The sequence below is a fragment of the Carettochelys insculpta genome, chromosome 2 (genome assembly GCF_033958435.1).
Source record: "Carettochelys insculpta isolate YL-2023 chromosome 2, ASM3395843v1, whole genome shotgun sequence".
In the NCBI taxonomy this organism is placed as follows: domain Eukaryota; kingdom Metazoa; phylum Chordata; order Testudines; family Carettochelyidae; genus Carettochelys; species Carettochelys insculpta.
In genome coordinates this window covers 41,399,849-41,421,991 of record NC_134138.1, presented here as the reverse complement: position 1 = coordinate 41,421,991, position 22,143 = coordinate 41,399,849, and the positions used below count along the sequence as shown (strand labels likewise).

Here is a 22,143-nt window from a genome sequence, read left to right as displayed (position 1 = left end):
CTCCTTAGAAATCAGAGTGTCCATGATCCTCAAGAGGCACATGAAACATAGGTTAGAAAACCACTATTTTACTGAATCTCCCTAGAGATCACGTTCACTCTTTACACCTGGCCTATACTAGCAATAACATGGAGGAGGAAATTACAGTCAAAAGCAGGAGGATATTGGAAAGAGGAATGGTAGTGGGAAAAACTGATCGATCCAGGGGGAAGGAATGGCTGAACTGGCCATACGGTAGGTACCACAGAGAGGGAGAGAAATGCCACTAGGCTAAATACACACACACACACACACAGACATACTGGCGACAGTCTGCTTTCCAAATCGTGGGTCTGAATAAGAACCAAGAAAATACACGAACCATGCAGCAACTACAGTAAAACCCCTATTTACACGATTTCAACTTGCACGTTATTTGGATTAACACAAGTCAAAATCGTGAGTGGCAAGGAGCCAGGAACCAGGCATCAGCCTGGCTACTGGCTCCCCCTCTACTTGTGGGAGCTCAGAAACTGACCAGCGCTACTGTGCTGGTCAGGTTCCTTGCTCCCAGCAGGGGCAGCGAGATGGGAACCATGTGTCAGCCTGGTTCCTGGCTCCCCTCTCCTCCCAGCTCGTGCAAGGAGTGGAGCCAGGAGCCAGGCTACCACCTGGTTCATGACTCCCCACCAGTCCCAGGAGCCAGGAAGCTGACCAGCTCCCCGAACTTACGTGAAATTTGACTTAGATGTGGTTGCCTGGAACACAACCTATGCTTAAGTCGAGGGGTTACTGTACAGCTTTCTGCACCGGGTGCACTGAGGCAAGCTCAAAAGCTCATCAAAAGGACAAATCTGGAAATTTTCAAATAAGTACTATACAGCTAAAATGTACTGCATGTTGATTAGCAAAAGGTGACCAGGGTGAAGAGAAGAGATGAGAACCATCAAGTGACCCAATAGGTAAGTAGGGAGTTCTCTTCCACTCACTAATTCCACAACATAATGTACTGGCTGACCTAGACTTAAGCATAAGTATGGTGTTCAATAGGCAAGTGGTTTTTAAATCAGACTACTGGGCACCAACAACTCAGTTACCTCAACAGTCTTTTCCCTTGGAATTGCCAATAACTGCCCTATGAAAAATCTCTTACTAACCAACAGAAGTTTTTTAATGGTTCAGTAGTTTCATCAAGTGGGCACACTATGCCTCTGTCTGATTGCCTAACTACCCTGATCCCTATCACTGATAATTCCTCCTTTAGATTCAGTTGTCTAGAGAACCTTCACAAGAAAGTTGTCTTTTTCCCATGCTGCTCTGTTGCTATAGCCCATCACTTCAATGTTAAAGAATACAACAGAACTTCAGAGTTACAAACACCAGAGTTACAAACTGACCAGTCAAACACACACCTCTCGGAACGGGAAGTATACAATCAGGCGGCAGCAGGGATCCCCCCTTGCCCACCGCAAAAGCACATATTGTACAGCGCTGTGTTAAATGAGAACTACTAAAAGGAAAGCAGCATTTTTCTTCAGCATAAAAAAGTTTTAAAACAACATTAAAAGTCAACGTTCAGCTGTAAACTTTTCAAAGTGACATAATGTTTGTTTAGAGTTAGAGTTAAGAACAATCTCCATTCCCGAAAGTTCATAACTCTGAGGTTCTACTGTATAACTAGCTAGCATCACTCACTCATTACACCTAAACAGTCTATTTTACAGAACAGTTAATTGCCAAGTAAAAAGTTCCAGTGATGTCAGGAAAGAGCTCACAGCAGCATCTGGTGGAATTGGGAAGAGGGGGTGGAATTGTTTAATTCCACTGGAGTCTGTAAGAAACTTCATGAAAGCTCAATGCAAATTTCACAATTAACATCAGCAGTGTTCCCTGCAAGCTGAGCACTTGGGAAACCACCCAGGAGAGATGCAGGTGCTGCCCAACAGACTAGCAGAGCACCCACAGCCAAACATAGCAGGCAGTATGTGTTCCTATCGGTGGTGCGCATTGACATGTGTTGATGCACACAAAATGTATTCTCCCCATGGGTGGCAAAAATTAGAGGGAGCAGTGAATGCCAGTATTGATTAACTGCAGTTTCAATTACTATCACTCAACATTCTGCCAACCAGTAAACTGACACTCAAACACATTAAGATTGCTTCCAGTGCACTTACTTTGCTTCAGTAGTTTTGCTAGCTTTCTCCATGTTTTTTAGGCTCTCTGGTGATCGAAGCTGGAACCTACAGCTATCATTCATATTCCAAACTGATTCCATTAAGACACCCACTTTAGGAATTCCAGCACTAATTGAAAAAGCCACGGCTCCAGCATGATAAAGGGGATTGTTTCTCAGGCACACCTACATATGAGTAAGAAATAATTTCATATTTTATGCAAGATCAGACAAAAAAAGATACTGATTCCGATACAAGTATAAGCACTGAACATTTTTACGTGTCTGAGAGTTATTTCCTCAGGAATTAAAGAAAAACTTGAGGGAACACAGGGATACAAACAGGAACAAAGGCAGCCAGCAGTTGCCAGTTGCAAAATGGACATTTCAAACATGACTCTGCCAAGCAGCTACAACCTAAAAGGGGCAGCCCTAGAAAAGAATCCTAGGAAAAGTGTCATCTTCCCCCGGCAAGTCAATAAGGAGCAAAAAGCAGCTCCTTGGAAAGGGGCTGTTCTGGCATTGTGACTAGCAGATAGCACCTGACGCTGAGAGTCTTAGACCGTTTTCAGACTTTTTCATAATTTTAGGCTCCAATCTGACACACATTTATGTGAGCAAAGTGTTTGCCACATCAAAGTTTAATACTGAATGACTTATAAAGCAATTTTCTGAATAGAGTACATCAAGAGTTCAGTCCCAAAGCCCCATAATTCATTTGTAAGTATTTTTAAAGCAATTTATGTTGAATTATGGACAAAGCTTACGTATGTAGATTTTAAAGAGGAAAAACAGTTGTATATTAAACTCTCTTAGTTGTTTATTCTATACTCCTAATGCATTTAAAGAGTGAAAATAGTTAAAACAGAAAGCAAACCCTGGTGTTCAGAGCTGGCCAGCAGTGACCCCAATCCAGAGTCGTACAAAATACAGGTTATTCTAATACCAATCTTCTTGGGTTTCAGAGAACAGTTGAAAGGAAACTTTGGACTCGTCTACATACAGCTTTTGGATTTCCACCCTTACTTTTGTGCTGCCTCCAGAGCTGGGCAGCTGCTAGCCAGGTGTCCAGCTCTGAAGGTAATGCCGAAACCAGCAGCAGTGCAGAACTAAGGATGGCAGTAATGCCACCCTTGATCCCAACGAAACTCTTGCAAAAACACGCCCCCCCAACCTCCTTTTGAGTTGGGACCCGTACATTTACAAATACTGTGACTTTCAGACTGAAATATAGAAAGCCAGGAAATTTAAGATTTTTTTTTTTAAATTCTACGACCACAAATATACCAAAATGGACCATGAATTTGATAGGGAACTACTGCATTGAGATGTGACAGATGTTATGGACACAGGGAATATTAAAAAACAACCGCCTCAACTACAGTTATCCTGCACTCATGGGGAATCCTGGCTGCCAGTTAATTGAATGTGCTGGATAGGCAAGCAACAGGTTAGGCGGCTTGATGTGGCAGGATGAGGGGGAAGGAAGCGCCTGCTGATGAAGTCACCCAGCAGTGCCAGAGTCAGGCTCAGAGGAAAGGAGGCACCTCCTGATGACATCAGCCAGCAGTGCCACAATAGCAGTTAACAAAGATTCTACTGTAAAAATATTACTTGTATTCCTGGCTCAACCGGTGGGCTAAAGGGTTTTCTGCAAGTATTATAGTCACGGAGGAATAAAGTGATGCTTACCCCATTGGTAGGACAAAACAAATGTGCGCAAGTTTTGTTCCCCTCTTCCTCAAGGAGAATAAACTATACTGATTTACCCGGTAAGAGGCCTGGAGACAAAGAACTTGGAACTGTACAAAATATTAGCCATGAGCAGAGGAGTCACTCACCCTCAAACCAAGAACAAACATGAAACTGCAAACAAGAAACGCAGGCCCTGTGGAAAAGGCTTGCAGTACTTTAAACCTATAATGGTCCCTATGTGGGAAATTGATGACTAACTGGTCATCTTATAAAAAAAAAAAAACCCACCAAAAAAGCAGTCCAGTAGCACTTTAAAGACTTAACAGAATAATTTATTAGGTGATGAGCTTTCGTGGGACAGACCCACTTCTTCAGACCATAGCCATACCCGAACAGACTCAATATTTAAGGCACAGAGAACCCAAAATAGTTATCAAGGTTGACAAACCAGAAAAATATTACCATGGTGAGCAAATCAGAGAGTAGAGGGGCAGAAGGTGGGTTGGGGGGTTGTTACTGATCAGCTAGACGTGCACTTTAGAATAAAAGCATTACAAATAAAATATCTTAACAGTATTAGCTTCATGAGAACTGTCTGATCACTGGTTAACACTGTCACTGTCCCTGAAACAAGACTGCAGGTGCTGAACTAAGTCAGACCTGCTGTAATAATTGCAATAATAGGAGAAACCTGAAGCTGATGTCTCCTGTCTGGAAAGAAAGGATCATGATCCTATTCTGAAACAGATCTCAGTCCTTTATCCATCACCTAAGTGGAATGCCCTCCTGGATAGCAGACAGTGGTCAATGTTGAAGTTAAATGGAACTGTGACAGCTTATTCTCCTAAATTTACAGGAAGAAGCTATACCATAAGGATGTAAGAACAGTCCTAGTGGATCCTACCAAAAGGTACATCTAGCCCAGCATCCTGTCTTCCAAAAATGGCCAGTGCCAGATGCCCCAGAGGGAGTGACCAGAACAGATAATCATCAAGTGACCCCTCTCCTGTCAAAGGCTAGAGACACCAGTCCTACCCTTCCTGGCTAATAGCCACTGATGGACCTAACCTCCATGAATTGCTCTACTTCTTTTTTGAACCCTGTTAAAGTGCTGGTCTTCACAACACCAATACACCAGTATAATTAAATCTACATTTAGGGGGTTGCAGCACTTTAGCTAAATGGGAATAGTTAAAGTGATACAATTTGCGTGCACAGACAAGGCATTAGTGTAAATGTGAATCAAGCCTGATATGACTGACAATCTGCATCCCCTTCCTAGAACATTTAAGACAGCTCACAATGCAATGGTTTTACTTACCTGTGTGCCAACTGTGATATTTGGCATTGAAGAGATGCCGGCACTAGACTTGGGCTTTTTATTTTTTGCTCTGGCCTTTTCTAGCATCTTCTTCCTTTGGCTAAAAGGAACTACTCCCCTAGGAAAGAAAAAAGTATTAAGCCAAGAATTACAAAAGAAGCGTCTGTTCATAGTCTGACATCTACAACTTAAAACAGCAGAAATAATAAAGCAACTCTACCAAAACTACAGTAAAAAAGTGACATCTTGCTATCCCATATTCTCTTCACCCTCACTGTCAAACCCTTTTAATATCAAAATGCTCACTTTACAAGTCATTTTTAAGAGCTTGTACTGAAAACTCAACATGTTATTTAAAAATCAAAACTTGTCCTGATCTCTATACAAAAGAGAATTTAAAAATAATCTCTTCGCTATTCTGTGAAACAAAACACACCACTTGCAAGTCTGTAGTGCTTTAAATGTTAGATGCAGAAAAAATTTGCATGATACAGATACATTAAGGAAAAAAGAGGCCAATTTCAAGTCATCTGATCATAACAACATTTGGGATCCAGCTCAAATAAAGATTATGGTGAAGCAATTTTAATGTTTTAAAATACTACATTGTTACCCGTAGATGGAAGATGTGCTGCCATTCAAGGGACTGAGGTTGAGAAGCAAATTACAATATTCATTGGAGCGCTAGGTAAACACTACAAGAGTTTTTTGTATAAATATTCTTCATGTGCTCCTCTAGATTCCATGCCAAGATCAGCTCTGGATAGCAGCAAAAATACATGCACCAAGAATAAATCAGGTAATAAATACAATCTTCAAACAGTTTTCTTGAAATGCAGAAACAATTAGCTAGTAAATACCAAATCTCTTTGGCAAACAGTCCCTAAACCAAGCATGAGGCACTTTTCTTCCATCATGAGCTACAGACTCACATGAAAAAATATCAATCATAGGCCACATACAAATAAAAGCAAGGCTCTGAGCCAAAGGTCCCAGCTCCCTTCCATCCCCCAAGAGCTCCAAGTCCCTGCCTTTCTGCAACAACCAACTCTGGGCCCACCCCAAGCTAGCTCCCCAGCCTCAGAAGCGCACCAGGCAGTTCATACCGTCACACTCCCTCAGCTCTAGAGTTCTGGGAAGGCAGGCAATGAACAGCCCTTGCCCTTCCACCCTCAACTCCCAGAAGGCAGGCTGCACATCAGCTTCCCCAGCTCCAGAATGCCAGGAAGGCTGCAACACCACACTCCACCCCCAAGCCCCAGCTGGAGCCCAAGGAGGAGACATATGCTGCATAACCATGAAGAGGAGAAGGCAGGGCAGAGCATGAGCAGGCTGAAATTAAGCAGTGGACCACAATCTTGCCTTTGGGCCTTAAGTTCCCCCACTTCTGCCCTAAACATATTGAGGAACTCCTCACCATGACTGGCAACAATTCCCAAAGCCAAAAGTTCTTTTCTTTGTTGGAGAAAAGAGCGATATGGGGAGGTTGCCCCGCCCCCGCAATGCATAGGTAAAAAAGCCACTGTCTCCAGGTGTGGCCACAACTGAAGTATGATTTCCAAGTCATCCTTTCTCCTCATCTAGATATCTTCTCTCCCCCTAAATCAACTTAGGCTGATCCAGCCACAATTCAACTGAAAACCCCAACACTCTCCTCCATTTTAGGAAGTCAAGTTATAACCCCATAGACCAGGGGTCAGCAACCCCCAGCAGAGGTGCCAATAGTGGCATGCCAGCCAATGTTCATCAGCACACAAGGGGGGAGCTCAGTCCTGCTCCACCTTCCCCATGTAGCCAGGAGCTTGCTCAAAGCCATGCCGCTTCCTGTGGATTAACAAAAGATCAGCTAATGCTACAAACCACCATATCTTTATTTATTAATGAAGCTGTTGTAAATAGGATTATGAGTGACTTTAAAAAGCATCACTGGCACTCTGACCGTATGTAGAGATCAAGAGGTCAAATTTCAGCACTTCGCCTCGGAAAGGCTGCTGACCCTCACCATAGACTCTAGAGCTAGAGAATATAAACTGTGTGCACAATGATACAAAGCAGAGTTATTAAAGACAGTTAAGCCAATTTTATTTAGATGGTTTTTGCACACCAGATTATCATAGCTCAGCTACAGTATAAACCATGTAGACAGTGTGGGATGCTCTGTCTACCAGGCCTGTCAGCAATTCAAGTGTTCGGGTTTTTTTGGTTTTTTTTTGGGAGAAAGATTTATGAGTAATAGAAGCGTATGTCTCCATCATCAGATGACAAATTCTGTTATCTTCAGTACTGATAATCAACTAGTGAAGGGCCGTGCTGGTTAAATAAATGTTATTTCAAAAGATTTAACTACAAATAACCTCTTCAAATACAATGGGATGTGTTCAGAAAATGTAAGACGACTTCCAAAAAAAGCCTCCAGTACTCAGGCCCCACCAAAGTTTAAGCGATACCCTAGAATGGACTGTTTGCAATGACGTAAACAGCTTGTTTTACAGTCAAGAGGAAAATCAGGAAGTTATGATTTCTACTCCCATCTCTTCCCCAAATTTCAAAATTAGGACTAAAATACAGTTCATCTACTTGGGGAGTATTATGGGCAGAGATGGAGGAACAGATAAGGATATCAGTGCCAGGACAGGGAAAACAACAGCTGCATTCCAGATTCTCCATCCCATATGGAGTTTACATACAATAGCTGTGAAGACGAAACTGTGGCTCCTCAACAGAAATGCAAAGAACGTACTCCTGTATGGAAGTGAGACCGGGCGTACTATAAAGTCTTCAAATCACAAGCTACAGACATTCATAAACAGATGCCTGAGGCACATCCTTTGCATCAAAGGCAAGATTTTGTCATAAATGAGGAGCTTTGGAACAGAGCGGGACAAGAACCACCTGACACTCAAATCAAGAGAAAAAAGTGGGGATGGCTAGGGCCACACTCTCAGAAAACCACCATTCAGTATAGTCCATCAAGCTTTCAAATGGAATCCTCAAGGAAAATGCAAAAAGAGGAAGACCTTGGACAACCTGGAGAAGATCTAATGAAAATGAAGAACAACAATTGGGGTACTCCAGGAGTCAATGAGAGGTTTTGTCCCAATACAGAGTGAAGTGGAGGAGACTAGTCAATGACCTATGTGCCACTCAGAGTACAAGGATTTAGGTAATAAAGCAGTAGTATTTGCAAAAGATTGACTAGAAGCTAAACAGAAAGATATTTAGTGTCTCATATTCAGTGCTTGAAAGTACCTGGCCCAGAGAGTTTTTAACCCACGGTAATAAAAGTTTAGAGTGGCAGTAATCTCAAGCAGCAAGTCTTGCTTAGATCCATATGAACTCATAAATGAAGCACAGATCCAACAGGATAGGCACTGATCTGCATGTTAACTAACTGTAACTTGAAATGTATTTCATTTTTCCCTGCTTGTAAAAAACAACTTCTACCATCTTGTGTCCAGAAAACACATTTTAAAAATTCACTAAAATTTTACAAATGAAAATATTTTAACAATGTTTCCACTATTTGTGGAGGGTTATTTCATCCACTTTTTCAGCATCTAAACCAACAATATAGTGTGTGAATCAGATTACCAATAGAAGAAAAACAACAGAATACACAGATACGTTTGTTTTCTATATTATTTGAAAATGCCTGAAAGGTACAGAATACATCAAAACTACTTTGTGAAATTATGTTAACATGGGGGAGGGGGGAACACAGCAGCCAATCAGCATTTGTTTTCCTCATCAGAATAATTCTATTATCTGGATCTGCCGGTAACTCAATTTGACAAGATAATCTAGTTTATTATCTATATTAGACAGTCTCCGTCTAATGTCCTAAATTTTGTAGCTCTTAGCACAGTTTTCATATTCTATGCAGCCAGCAGAACCCAATAAAGTATATCTTTATAGGCATACCTAAAATCTTGATACCTCAGCTACAATACAATAATGGTATCAGTTTTACAGAGTCAATTATGCTTGAAAGCACTACTAGCAAAACCAGTCTTATCTATAACCATTTCTTTATCAACTTTTCTAACACCGTCTTATTGGAATAATTAATTTAACCTGTAAGTGTCACAGTATCCCATTTTATGGAATAGAAAAGGGAAATAATTTCAATTCTTTCCTCAAGGTCACACAGGAAACTTTTAGCACTGCCAGGAATAAGACCCAGATACCTTGATTCCTGTTGCAATACTTAGGCACAATATTATCTTTCCTCTTTTATAATCACAATGTGCAACAATACAAATACTTCCCTCAAGGACAGCATAAAGGCATGAAAGCAAAGTTACAGAATTTTTATCACAAACTATAACATGAAATTTCCTTGCAGTGATCCTCATTATAAAGAGTTTGCTGATACTTGTGGACTAACATATTCAATATCAGATACACTTACCACCAGTACAAATTGTTCTCTAGTTGAGCACAGGTATAAAGAGCACAACAGTGCAATGAAACTATCCGTTCTCCCTGCAGCTCTGAGTATGTCTGCGCAGTGTGTTCCAATTTAGACGCTACCGAGCTTAAAGTCTCATCTACCCAGGTAGCAACCTAAAAGAAAGAAACAGAGTACAAAAACAATAATGCATCTTAAGCAAGCTGTTTGCATATTTCAGGGTGAACTGGTTCTAAAGTATCATCACCCCCAAACTTCACTCATGGTTTTATAACTGGCCCTTTAAAATGTTGATCTATTTGAATAATTTTCCTTTCCAGTTCAGGTCTCAGCCAGAAAAATGAAAGTCGCAAAACACTGAAAGGACACCGTTGTCAAACCACTTCAGCAAATCTGGATAATTAACCAAACCTCACTTAAACGCTAAACCTTTTGAGGCGCATCTATTGTCAATCAAAACAAACTTATTGTTTGTATCATCTTTTACACCATATTTGGGAGGTTAAAAATCTTTATATCCCTGATCAGATTGCAGTAGCAGTAAAAATTTAATAGCTTTTGGCAATTTGATAAGATGGACAGCCTTCCATTTTTTAAGAATTCCTAGAGGTTGGCACCACCTTTTAATCTTTATTCACAGAAAGACATCAGAATTGCTTCTGGTTTCAAATTCTTACAGTAGAAAAGATTAAAATTATGAAAGCTGAACACAGGAAAATTATTCAGTGTGATCTTTAAAATGAAATTGAACTGTACAACCAAAAGCTATAGCCTTTAGCTTACTTATTTTTCATAGAGCAAAACAGTGGCTAAACATTCCCCTCAAAATAAGAAGTTTAATCATGAACTCAGCAACAAAGAAAGGGGTCTCATACCTTATTATTTTCTGTGGCTACAGTTGCTCTGATACTATTTGCAGAAAGGAGCACTATCTTTTCATTGGTTAACCCCAAAAACATTGCTCGTGGATGATGTAATGAAGGATTCTTTGAAAGCATAAAAGAGATTGTTATAATTTTATAAAACATACATACAGAAATATTTTAAAGATAAAGTTAAGGATGTACAGTACCTGTGCATTTCTATAAGGCTCTGATTCACTCCATTTCCACTGATAAAGTTCCCCTTTACTGCTAACTGCCACAAGCTCAGAATACAGAGCTCCAATAGAAATAAACTTTGTTCCATCCTACAAATGTAAAAAGATGAAGTCTAAAATGGCAACGCTATAAACTAAAATCTTTTAAGTAACAGGAAATTTTAACAAACATTTTTTAAAATGTTAAGTGTGCAAAACAAATTTTATTGATTATTTAAATTTTAATCAATTCATAGAGTTCCATTTAATTTAAAATTCAGCGGTAAAAAAGTCATCCAATGTGTCTGCTTGCATGCTTTCAGAAGCAACCAATGGAATATTTAAGATCCTTTACTTGGGAAGTTATTTTCCTTCAGTTCAGTTCAGTAATATCACCATTAATAAACCACACTAAAAAAATTCAATTCACAGCCACAAAATATTTGTGTCAGTGTGGTTCTTGGAGAAAAATATATTTTAACTCTCTTTAACATCACATTTAGCAGCAACTTAGTGCATGTCCATTATGGTTTTTTGGTGATGGACAGTGCCTTTCTTCACACCTTGCTGGAAGATGGTGATTAAGTAATAGGAAGAGAGCTGAATGGACAAGTAACAGAAAGATGTGCACACAAAGAAAAGGGGAACGAGAAACAAGGGAGGGCATGAGCACTTTTACTATTGCTCAGAGCCCCTGCACCTCCCAACCCTTCCACACAAGTTGTTCAGCATACATATTGTTAAACTCAAAATATATAATTGAAAAGGTGATTAAGAATTTTTAAACAATCAATTAAAAACACTCAATCTTCCCTTGATTTTAAAATTCTGTCAGTGCCTCAGTACCACAACAACTGGTACGTGCACCTTTATACAATATCACTTAAAGGTTGCATTCTCTTCCAGGTTAGCCCTATTTTCTTCAGTTTGTCAAGACTCCCTTCTCTTGGTAATGAAATTTTCATGTTCTGCCTCATCCCTGAGAATTACTATTTTAAGATTAAATTTGAGCAAAATTTGACTATTTTTAAATTATACAAGAATGGTGGGAGAGGAAGACACTATCTTGTCATGATTTTTGTTAAAAAGGTCAAAATACCTTAACTGAGATAACATCACACTTGACTTTTACATAATCCAAGGTGTAAGGTTCAAGACATTAGAAGACAACCTTCAACAGTTGTAAAGTAACATTTTTATTTATTGAACTTAGAATTTGCAGTCTAAGCCGCACAGGTGGCCCTGTGTGTCCTTGTGGTGCCTCAATGTCTTAAAAAAGAACTCCATGCAGGTAAAAAAGAGACTTGCCCACGCAGATCTGACTGCAGGACCAGGGCTTTGATTTGTCAATTTCATGCACAAAGTGGTAGAATTTATGAAGCAGTGGGATTCAGGGCCTTCCAAGTTTTGAAAAGTCTTCCAACTTTAAAATTCAGATTCAAAGAAAATTAAGTTAGGCTGGTTTGCAAAACTAAAGTTTTAAAGATCAAACCAGGGTTTGGTTTGGGGTCAGGGTGGCATTTTGTGGACAAGATGATTTTTTTATTAATTTGGTTCTGAAGGTTTAAAATTTAAAAAGTTACAAATTGGTTTCAACTGGGAAAAAACAAAAAGTTTCCAAAATTTTTCAAGGTGGCCCCATTAAAAGATGAGTCCATTTTACCAGGGAAACGGAGTACCACAGATTTCTGTCTTTCAAAAGGTGTTCCCCCCACCACACCCCAAAAGAGGATGAGGGAGTCAGAGGTTAAAGCTGGGGATATTAAAGCCTTTGTACTTCCCTTTTTTGCACATGCTTGAAAAGTTGTACTTTATAGTAGTGTGTGTGTGTGTGAGATCATTTTATACATGTTTATAAAAATGACTTCAGCAATTTTAATGTGCTTGAGTGTCTTGGAGCAAAAAAAAACTAGTCTCTTTAAACTTTCATGGCCTAAATGATGTCAGAACCCACAACGTGGCAGTAGGTTTGCATTCAGCATCCAATGAAAGAAATGACCTGATCTTTGGAAGAATTTTTAGTTTTTCATATAACAAGAAACCAATTAATCAGATTATATGATGAATTGTATTACTGTATATATTGTAAACCTTACATGAAATAACTATTTGTATTTATGTATGCATAAATTTATACGTATAAGTATACAAATAGTTATTTCATGTAAGGTCTACAACACATATAGTAATACACCATATGCAACACAGATTCATCATATAATCTGATTAACTGGTTTCCCATTATATGAAAAACTAAAAATTCTTCCAAAGATCAGGTCATTTCTTTCATTGGATGCTGAATGCACACCTACTGCCACGTTGTGGGTTCTGACATCATTTAGGCTACAAAAGTTTAAAGAGACTAGTTCTTTTTTGCTCCAGAACACTCAAGCATATTAAATTGCCAAAGTAATTTTTATAAACACGTGTATAAAATGAGCACTGATCAACAATACCACTCATTTTCATAACATCCTTATTATTATGCATTGTACCTCAAAGTTATTTTTTAAAATCCATAGTGAAGAAACAGCTGAAATGTGTTTTGTGACGTGCCCTACAAATGACACCATGAGTAACATGGCATAATGTTGTTATTTTTAAAGGGCAGACAAAACACTGGAACATCAATTCATTGACGTCTTCCAGTGCTACCACAATTTAAATGTACAGCTATAAAATAATAAAGAACATATAAAATCATAGTGATTTTCTATTGTTTGCTAAATATTTTATCTATATGAGCTACATGACTCTTCATCCTACAGTTAACACAAGTCAGAGGGTCAAAAGCACTGATTTAACAATTCAGAGTTACCTGTTTAGGTGTACTTTAAAATCCCCAGGCATGGACTGAAATGCGCTTATTCAAATATGAATGAGTTTTCCAAGTATCCACTGTTCAGTCTGAGTACCACAGTGGAGGAAGTGGTAGTCAGGAGATGGAGGTGGAAAGTAAGAAAACGCTACAAGCTCTTTACCTCCAGCATAGAACCCAAAATAGAACAAAAGAATTGCTGAGCAAGGATGACAGGAGAGAACGGGTAAAGGAGGAAGAAAGATATATTATATACTGATGCAAAGCTGATGAATTGCTTGGATGCAGCTGATTGGCAAGAACACTTTGCACCTTGAGGAATCTAACAAGAGGTCAATGAACTTGATTTTTTGATTGGGAGCCAACGTTGTTTTAGCAACGTTTAAATGAGTCCCAGGCAGTTGAGCAAATACAGTGCCTTTTCTGTAAAAAAGAAAAAAAGAGAAGCCAATACTCATCCGGCTCCCCACCTTCCCTACCAGCCATTCTCACAGATGGGGCTGCTGTGGTGCCGGTACTAAGTACTAGCATGTACCAGCACAAAGAACGCATCAAGCAAATGTAAACAAGGTGCTGATGTAGGTAAAAAAACTCCTCTCTGGAGCTTCTATTCAGCAACCAATTGTCAGGGAGGAGAGGCCCAATCGGAGACCCACAGACTGAAAATGGAATTCTATCACAAAAACTTCTGTGGCTCAGCAGAATTACCACACAAAAGTAAGCATTCTGAAGGTACAGAGCAACGAACCAGTCATTCTGAGACAGCATGATAAGCACAGACAATAGAGTGACTTCATGGAATCTCACATACGTGATGAATCTGTTGATGATGCAAAGACTGAGAACAAGTTTCATTATACCATGGGGTTTTGTTATCAGGAAGTATCAAGAGTTAAAGCTCTGTGTTCTTGCAGAACTTCCTTCACCACTCTCAGCTTCAACAGAAAGCTGACCTACTCAATGAGCAGTATTTCTTGAGGAGGGGACCCTGAAAGGAGGACAGTGAAAGATGCTAGGAGAGGCACTAGATGCATAGCCAGATCTGACATTATCTACGATACAGCTGTTGGAAGTAATGCAGGCCCTAAAATTGTAAAAGCAGACCAGCCTAGCCCCGGCACAAGAGACTGAGGGGGCGGAGTAATGACTGGACCAGTGCTCTGAAATAAAAGAGTCAAACTCTATGGGTCTGATTTTTGCCAAGGGAAGGCAAATAAATTATCCAAGGCCCAAACCTGACTACTTCCTCTTGTGAGAGCAATCCCTCTCTCAAAGGTAGTCCTGGCGCTGGGTGGCTGGAGGGGGAAAATGCTGCAGGCAATGTCGCTGCTGCTTTGCTCCATAGTGATGTGTTTGTGTAGCAGTCATATATATTCCCAAGGATATTACGGTAGCTCTGGAATCCTAGAAGGAGCATCAGGTGCCATCAGTCTTGTCCAAGAGTAGGACTGGTCCATTTGAGGGCAATTCCTCAGTAGCTTGCTGGACATCCAGGGTGACCCCAGAATTTTGCAACCACGTAGCCCTCCTCATACTTATCACCAAGGCCATACCTCTGGCCCAGGCGTCTGCAATGTCCAGGGTGGACTGCAGGGATGTTTTGGCCACCAAGCAGCCTTCTGCATGAATGCCCAAAATTCTTCACACATAGGGTGATCAGATGCCCCCATTTCATCTTATACAGGCACCTGGTACCCCTCTGCCTGTCCATATTTTTCATATTTGCTGTCTATTCACCCTACTCACATGAGATCTCAGTCTGGTCCCCAAATTCAGTAATGGCTGACCAACTGAGGAAGTCATACTTGGCCAGCAATACTTGCTAGTATGAGGTGATCCTCATCTGTAGGGGTGATGAGGTGCAGCTCTTCCTGCCCAGAAAATCCAATTGCTTGGACTCTGTCCTTCAGGTCAGATTTGAACTTACTCTGCCAGTCCCTGGCACTTGCCAGTGTTACAATTCTGGGGCCAGGTGAGAACAGAATACTTAAAAACTTTGCATGGGAGCAAAGCTGCACTTTTCCATGTAATCTGCCACTGACACAACTGAGGCCAACTCACGTAACTGACTGGGAGAGCGAGCTGTAAAATGCTCACCAGTGTGTGCATGTTCTCTTATACACAGTCAAGCTGGTGCTACAGGCACTGTTGGTCCCAGCACAAACAGCATGGGAGCACTCAAATACGTCGACATCAAAGGTGGTGAAAGCCACCGTGGGAGCACTTGTAACTTTAAATGCAGCTGGGCAAAAGATGCCCTCAATGCTTATATTCCCCACACGATTCCAACACAGCTCCATCCACACCATCTGGATGTGGTACCGAGCAACAGGGAAGTTCAGCAGCTCATTCCTTTAGAGAACTCGTAAGTGAGGCAGCTGTGTAAAAGTCCTGGACCAACACTGAAGCTGGGACCAAAAGGCAGAGGAGGTCTATGGCTGTCATCACTCTACCATGTATTGATGCAGTCGGGACCAGCCTCTCCCTTTTTGGTACTGAACTCAACAGATGCCCAAAAGCCAGAAAGAGTCAAGAGTATAAGGTTTCTGCCCTTCCCACTCAGCACAAAGCAAGCATTAGAAGTACCCCCACCATTCGGAAGATGGAACCAACATCCTGCTGGTCCATGTGTTTTCTGGGTGAGGCAAAGAAGTCAACCTGTGGCCTGGAGCAGTTCCAAACGGTTTTATGACACCTCTTCCTTGGCACCAAAGACACAGAACAGCTCCTCTGTCTTTCTGGCAAGGCACCTATCCCAGAACACACACTAACAGTGCTCTTCGAGCCACAGGATGATCTGCAGTCTGGGGAGGGCCACACGGCCTGTTGGAGTAGGGGATGCTTGAGGTAAAGGTTCTGAGCCACCAAGTCCTCTTTCTGAATGATTACAAACCTAACAGTGCTTTTAGAGGGCACCTCATCAAGGCAAGCACCATTGGGGAGAGGGGTCAGTATGGGGAATGCACCTGCACACAAAGTACAGAGTTTAAACCCAGTGAGGGCATCACCAGGGACACTGACTACTAACTTATTATATAGAATAAGCTAGGCTAAGATTAGACATAAGATTCTGAAACTACAACCACACAATGCTCAGGTTCCAGCAATGAGCTGTGAGAAAAAAAAACAAGAGGGATGAGGGGGGAAAGAGAAGAGTGTCTAACAGCACTGCTTCACATAACCAGGTGAAGGGACACAGCCGTGAGCACCACCTCTCTACAAGTACAGCTACGAAAAAGCCTCCCCCTCCAGTGTGCGGGACACGCATACACACAAACACACGCATGCACACACACCCCTAAGCAGAATACTCTGCAGCTTCTTGAAGAACACCTGAAATGTTAGCCTGGATTCCCCTCGAGATGGAATATTGGGTGCAAGTGGGTCCAGCTATTAAAGCCAGATGCATATTTAATTATCATCTGTGAAACTTTTCATCTTCACTTACTTAAAAAACCAAGCATGAGAAATGTAAATGTAAGCAAAACTAAAAATAAATTGACCATCAAAACACAAGTCTCTTTGAAAGGCACGGGACATGAATAGGAACATTCTGTTCAAAGCACAAGTACAATTCAACAGGCAAAGGGAAATGGTTTCATGGAACAGAGAGCTTAAATTCCTTGAGACTTCTCTGAGCGGCTTCAACGCAAATGAAATAGGTCAGAACAGAAGAGACAACTGGACCTCAGTTGTAAGGGCATGAATGCAACAATATAAAACAAAACTAAAGCAGCTCATAAGGAATCATTTCATTATTAAAAAAATTAAAAAACCCACAAGATTTCACCAGGGATTTCAAAAGTACAGCCATTTCTGTGGAAAAATAATATCAGCTGTATGCAGTGTACTAAGCATATCAAGGAGCCAAAAAAATTCTCAGTACCTTATCTGGCCACCACTGCAAGTCTTCTCCTAATGAGACTGGGCTTTGAACAGGTGTATTCTTCTTATCCAGGTTTAGTTCTCCTTCCTTGCTTGTAGAGCCCCTTTCATTATCAAATGAGGCTCCATCAAGCCACCTTCGTTCACGCAAACGTAAAACGGACTCACGTTCACGCAACAGTTCAGAGTCTCTCTCTAAGGGAAGAAGGAGAACTGGTATGCAATTGGGTCACACCAGTGGGATAAAAGTAAGCCACTCTCTAGTAAAGACCCTTCAGGATGCAACTAAGCAGTTAAATCTATTTACAATAGATTAACATACGGATAGATAAAAAAATTGTGACATGCAACAATCACTATATTAACCCTTTCAAGCATGTGTACTTATTACTATAAAATCATATTAATGTAAACTTGAAAGTTATTTATAAAAATAAGAAAATAAGATCGTTTGTGCACCACTGAAAGCACAATGCTTCATTTTTAACTCATAATGGGAAAATGCCAAAATATGCTTAACATGATAATTTAAGGTCTGATAGTATGATATGCACTAAAGTTTTACCATATTATGGTTTATCAAAAACAAAATTACCTAATTAATCCACAACATCTGTTATATACATTGGAGTAAACCAAAGAGTATTTATAAGAGAGTCTCATAACAAGTTTCCCAAATGTAATGAACTTGAAAAGGTTAAAGACAAACAAATCTTCAAAAAAGACTGTTGTAAAAAATTTGATAATCCAACCCCTTTTGTTTATAGCAACATTTTATAGGACTGGATTTAATACATTAAAGCATATCTGCTGGTGGCTTTGTTATTGTTTTCTGTTTTGTGTTTAAGTAGTTCAAATGAAAACTTTTCAAGTGTCAGACAAGTTTTAAAAAGGATCCTTGTAGGAAAGTGTTCCTTACCAAACTGCTTCCCTTCCAATTGGCCTACAAACTGTCTAAAGCCAGTACTCTGCAGTTCGCTCATGCAGATAATTTTTTTTTAATCAGGTAATCAAACTAACTTTCCAAGAGTCAACTATGCATGGAAAATAAGGATTACAAAATTCGTGGTAACGTCTTACATAGAATAACCTTAGGAAAGGAAAAAAAGGAGGGATTTAGAAGGAGTTATGTTAAACGTTGAATATCTGCACATGCACATAATGCATTTAACTCATTAAGTACGTCATTTATATTAATAAAATTCAATTGGAATTACATATATGAAATGGTCACACTACTACATCATTCTTTCAATAAATTCCTCAAAATCTTGGGCCTTTTACTACACTAGACAAATGGGAACAAATTTTTACATAAATGAAATATAACAGCTTGCCCTGTAGGTAAAGTTCACATAACATTGTACTTGCTCATTAGGAAACATACTGACCCTTGACTCAATTTGCATAAAGCAATTATATGTTCAGTTGATAATATGAAAAAAACAATTATAAAACAGGTTCGCACTGTACTAAATGAGCAATCATGGCAGAGGTTGGATTAACAGTTTGTGAAAGGCTCTGGGCATCTACCTCAGTTGCATTATCTTCAAAAAGCTATGAAGAAAAAGCTATAGATTGTATGCCAGAAATCTTAAAATTTGGTATACTTTTCCAAGCATTGGTAATGTTCTCTTACTATTCAACATGTTTATTAACCTCAGACAAGTTATTAAGCTCATTTCTGAAAATGCTTCAAAAGGAGCACACAGTTTAGCTCTTACCTCTCCTCTCTCCCCCCCACCCCCGCATCTAAGAAACAGCCTTCGCTCGTTTTTTGGTCATGAAAAAAGTTAAGAAAATTAGAAGAGCACTGCATATTGTGCAACCTAATCCAAAGAAACTAGCTTTCAGAAGGCTGCATGTCATAACAAAACTCAGTACTACTTTTAGATTACAATTAATCTGAATTAGATACATGAAGATAATTAGTAGGCATTTGTGATTTTAAAATTTTCATGCAAAATTTCTAGAACACTGATTAATATTAATCAAACTTCAAGGTCGTCACTATTGTGTTTTCTACGAAACTTACCTGTTTATACTGAAAAAGTTTTTACTATTCATTCTATCAAATGGTGACTTACTATTTAACCATCAATTTGTGTACACCAATCAAAGACTAAATAAACTGTATACTATCACTAGCTTTCTCTCTCACAGCAAACTACTTATTACAAAGAACAAAAGATGTAAAATTACCTCGGGATGAGCCTAGCCTGGAAAGTGATGAGCGCCGAAAGGATGGATAACCAAAGTAACTAATATCTTCTGAAAACATAGCATCAGCATCAATAATGACACTTGGATGAGCAGAGTGTATGTCAGCATCCAGAAGAGACATAAGGTCCTCTACAAAAGGAGACGGGTCAATAAGTGAATAATCGGCTATTTAACATCAGCTAAAGAGAACATCACCAAACATACTACAAAAATGTTCCTACTTATAAGCTGAATTTCTGCTCTTCAGATTCACCAGTGCAAGCTGATGCGACACCTATGCACCCACATTTACAATCAAGCACAATGGTTCAATGCGTGCAGCTAACTTTTCCTATCAAAACTGCTCTCACTTGTCTAACCAAGTTTTCCAGAGAAGTGTTAAGCCCAAGACAAAAGGAAGATGCACATCGTAGAAATTCAAATCTTAGCCACACACTTGGGAAAAGTAACATATCAATTAAAATTTAAATACGCGCGCCCCAGCCATGCTCCATAAATCATTTATCTAGAATTAGAAGAGACTATTATTGCTCTTCGGTAAAAGCAGTCCTTAGACTGATAGTGCAGCTTTTTCCCCCACTGGCACAACACAAAAAGACTATACACATTTCCACGTGGCTTCCCAGCAAGTTTGCATCTGAGTGAGAAATCTCTTCAGTACTAGAAATCGCTGCTGTGCCTTCACAGGCATAAGGTTCACCATACTAAAATGAATAAAAGAATGTCTACAAAAAAGGTCACTATTTCAAAACTATACAATAAAAATTCAGAGCTATTTTGAAATGCTATGGGCTTACTCCCAAACACTACTTGAAAATATCTTCAGACCCTAAATACAGACATTCACAATGTTTCTTCTGTGAGCCCCTATTGTCAAGTGAGTCTAACTTAAGGTAACAACACCAAATCACTTCATAAAAAATACAGAAAGCACACACTAAAATGTCAAATTACCGTGCGATACCATATAAGCAGCTTCTTCAGCCCTGACCTCTCCTATTGTGGAATTTGTAAAGTGTCCAACTTACACACACAAAAAAATGCAGCAACAATCTACATCTAGTAGAATTAATTTGAGAGTTAAATAATAAAATTTCTGAAACCTAGCTGGGAGATAGTAATTTCTACCTGAATTTTCAGAATTAAAAAAAGGTAAACCTAGAGATGGTGTCCAAAAACTAAAAAGCGAATGCCTAGAAATTATAACACTGTGTACCTGTCTCCTGCACATTTCATTTCTTGACAGTGAGAGTCAGTGAATCCTGAAACCAGAAGGACCATACTAACATTTTCTGAAGCCAGACAAAAAATTCAAAATCCCACAATAATAAGTTGCTTTCTCAGCAGTGGTAAAGCTTTTCACATAAATAGACATTCAGTAATGATCATCATGAAAACAAAAATAACCATACTGGGTCAGACCAATGGTCCAGCTAGCCCAACATTCTATCTTCCACATACTCAGAAGAAGCAACACAACAAAGCAACTACTGAGTGATTCACCCCACCATCCAGTCCCAGCTGCTGGCAGTCAGAGGGCTGCCAACATCTAATACATCCCTGATATGCCGGCTAATGGTCACCGATGTACCTATCCTCCAAGAACTTACCTAATTCTTTTATGAACCAACTATACTGTTGGTATTCATTCACAGGATTCCCTGGCAGAGAGTTCCACAGGTGGCTTGTGCACTGTCTGAAGAAGTTGTTGCGTGTGTTTCAAATATGCTATTACTTTCACTGGGTAACCCCTGCTTCTTGTGGTAAAGGAAGAGGTAATTAACTGCCTATTGATTTTCTCCATACCATTCATGAATTCATAGACCTCTATCATATCCACCACTCCATAACAGTCTCTTCTCTAAGAAAAACATGCCCAGTCTTTTTAAATCTCTCCTCATATAGGAGTTATTCTATACCCTAAATTTTTATTGCCCTTTTCAGTAACATATCCAGTCCTAAGGCACTGAGGGAGGGGTCAGGACAGGAGAGGGTCAGAGCAGCGGTGGTATATAAAGGCAGAAAGTGGCGCCACTGAAGTGGGCTGCAAAGCCCACTCTGATGGGAGGTGCTACGGTAAAACTTCTCACGTGTGCATACCTGACTGCAATCAACATGAACAAGCACTCAAAGAACCTAATTTTTTTGAGATGAGGCACCCAGAACTTTTAACAATGCAGCACCACAGACCAGCCTTTTTTTTTTGTCAGACCACCTAAGTACCTGCAATGAACAGAGGAAGGACCCTGCCGTCCAAATGTCTATCAGATCCCTCCATATACACACCAAGACAGCCTAACCTCATCGTACCTTTCGGCAGCTCTCGAAAAGGAAGAGAATGGTCTAAATCCACCACCCTGTCAGTGTGCATCCAAGTGACTATCACGCACAACCCCTTTCAGCAGAATTAAACTGTAAGGAGCATATCTTGGAAAAAGTTGTTGAGTAGTCATCCAAATTAAATAGCCTGCTTCCTCAGCTCAGCTCTTCTATAAATGACAGAACTGTTCTATAAAGGATATCTAGAACTTAACAAGCATCGCTCCAGCCATCTTCA

General features: G+C 39.9%; 1 protein-coding gene across 1 annotated transcript in view; it reads right to left on the bottom strand.

Moving 5' to 3' along the window:
• Positions 1–22,143, bottom strand: part of UBR5 (ubiquitin protein ligase E3 component n-recognin 5) — a 160,812-nt gene that overhangs the window by 92,448 nt on the left and 46,221 nt on the right. Inside the window, exons 8-14 of the mRNA XM_074986831.1 lie at positions 19,566–19,715; positions 17,365–17,576; positions 10,655–10,771; positions 10,458–10,568; positions 9,583–9,737; positions 5,172–5,289; positions 2,157–2,341 (exon numbers count right to left, since the gene is read on the bottom strand). Of these exons, the coding sequence (XP_074842932.1) occupies positions 2,157–2,341; positions 5,172–5,289; positions 9,583–9,737; positions 10,458–10,568; positions 10,655–10,771; positions 17,365–17,576; positions 19,566–19,715 (1,048 nt within the window). The remainder of the gene's footprint in view (positions 1–2,156; positions 2,342–5,171; positions 5,290–9,582; positions 9,738–10,457; positions 10,569–10,654; positions 10,772–17,364; positions 17,577–19,565; positions 19,716–22,143) is intronic.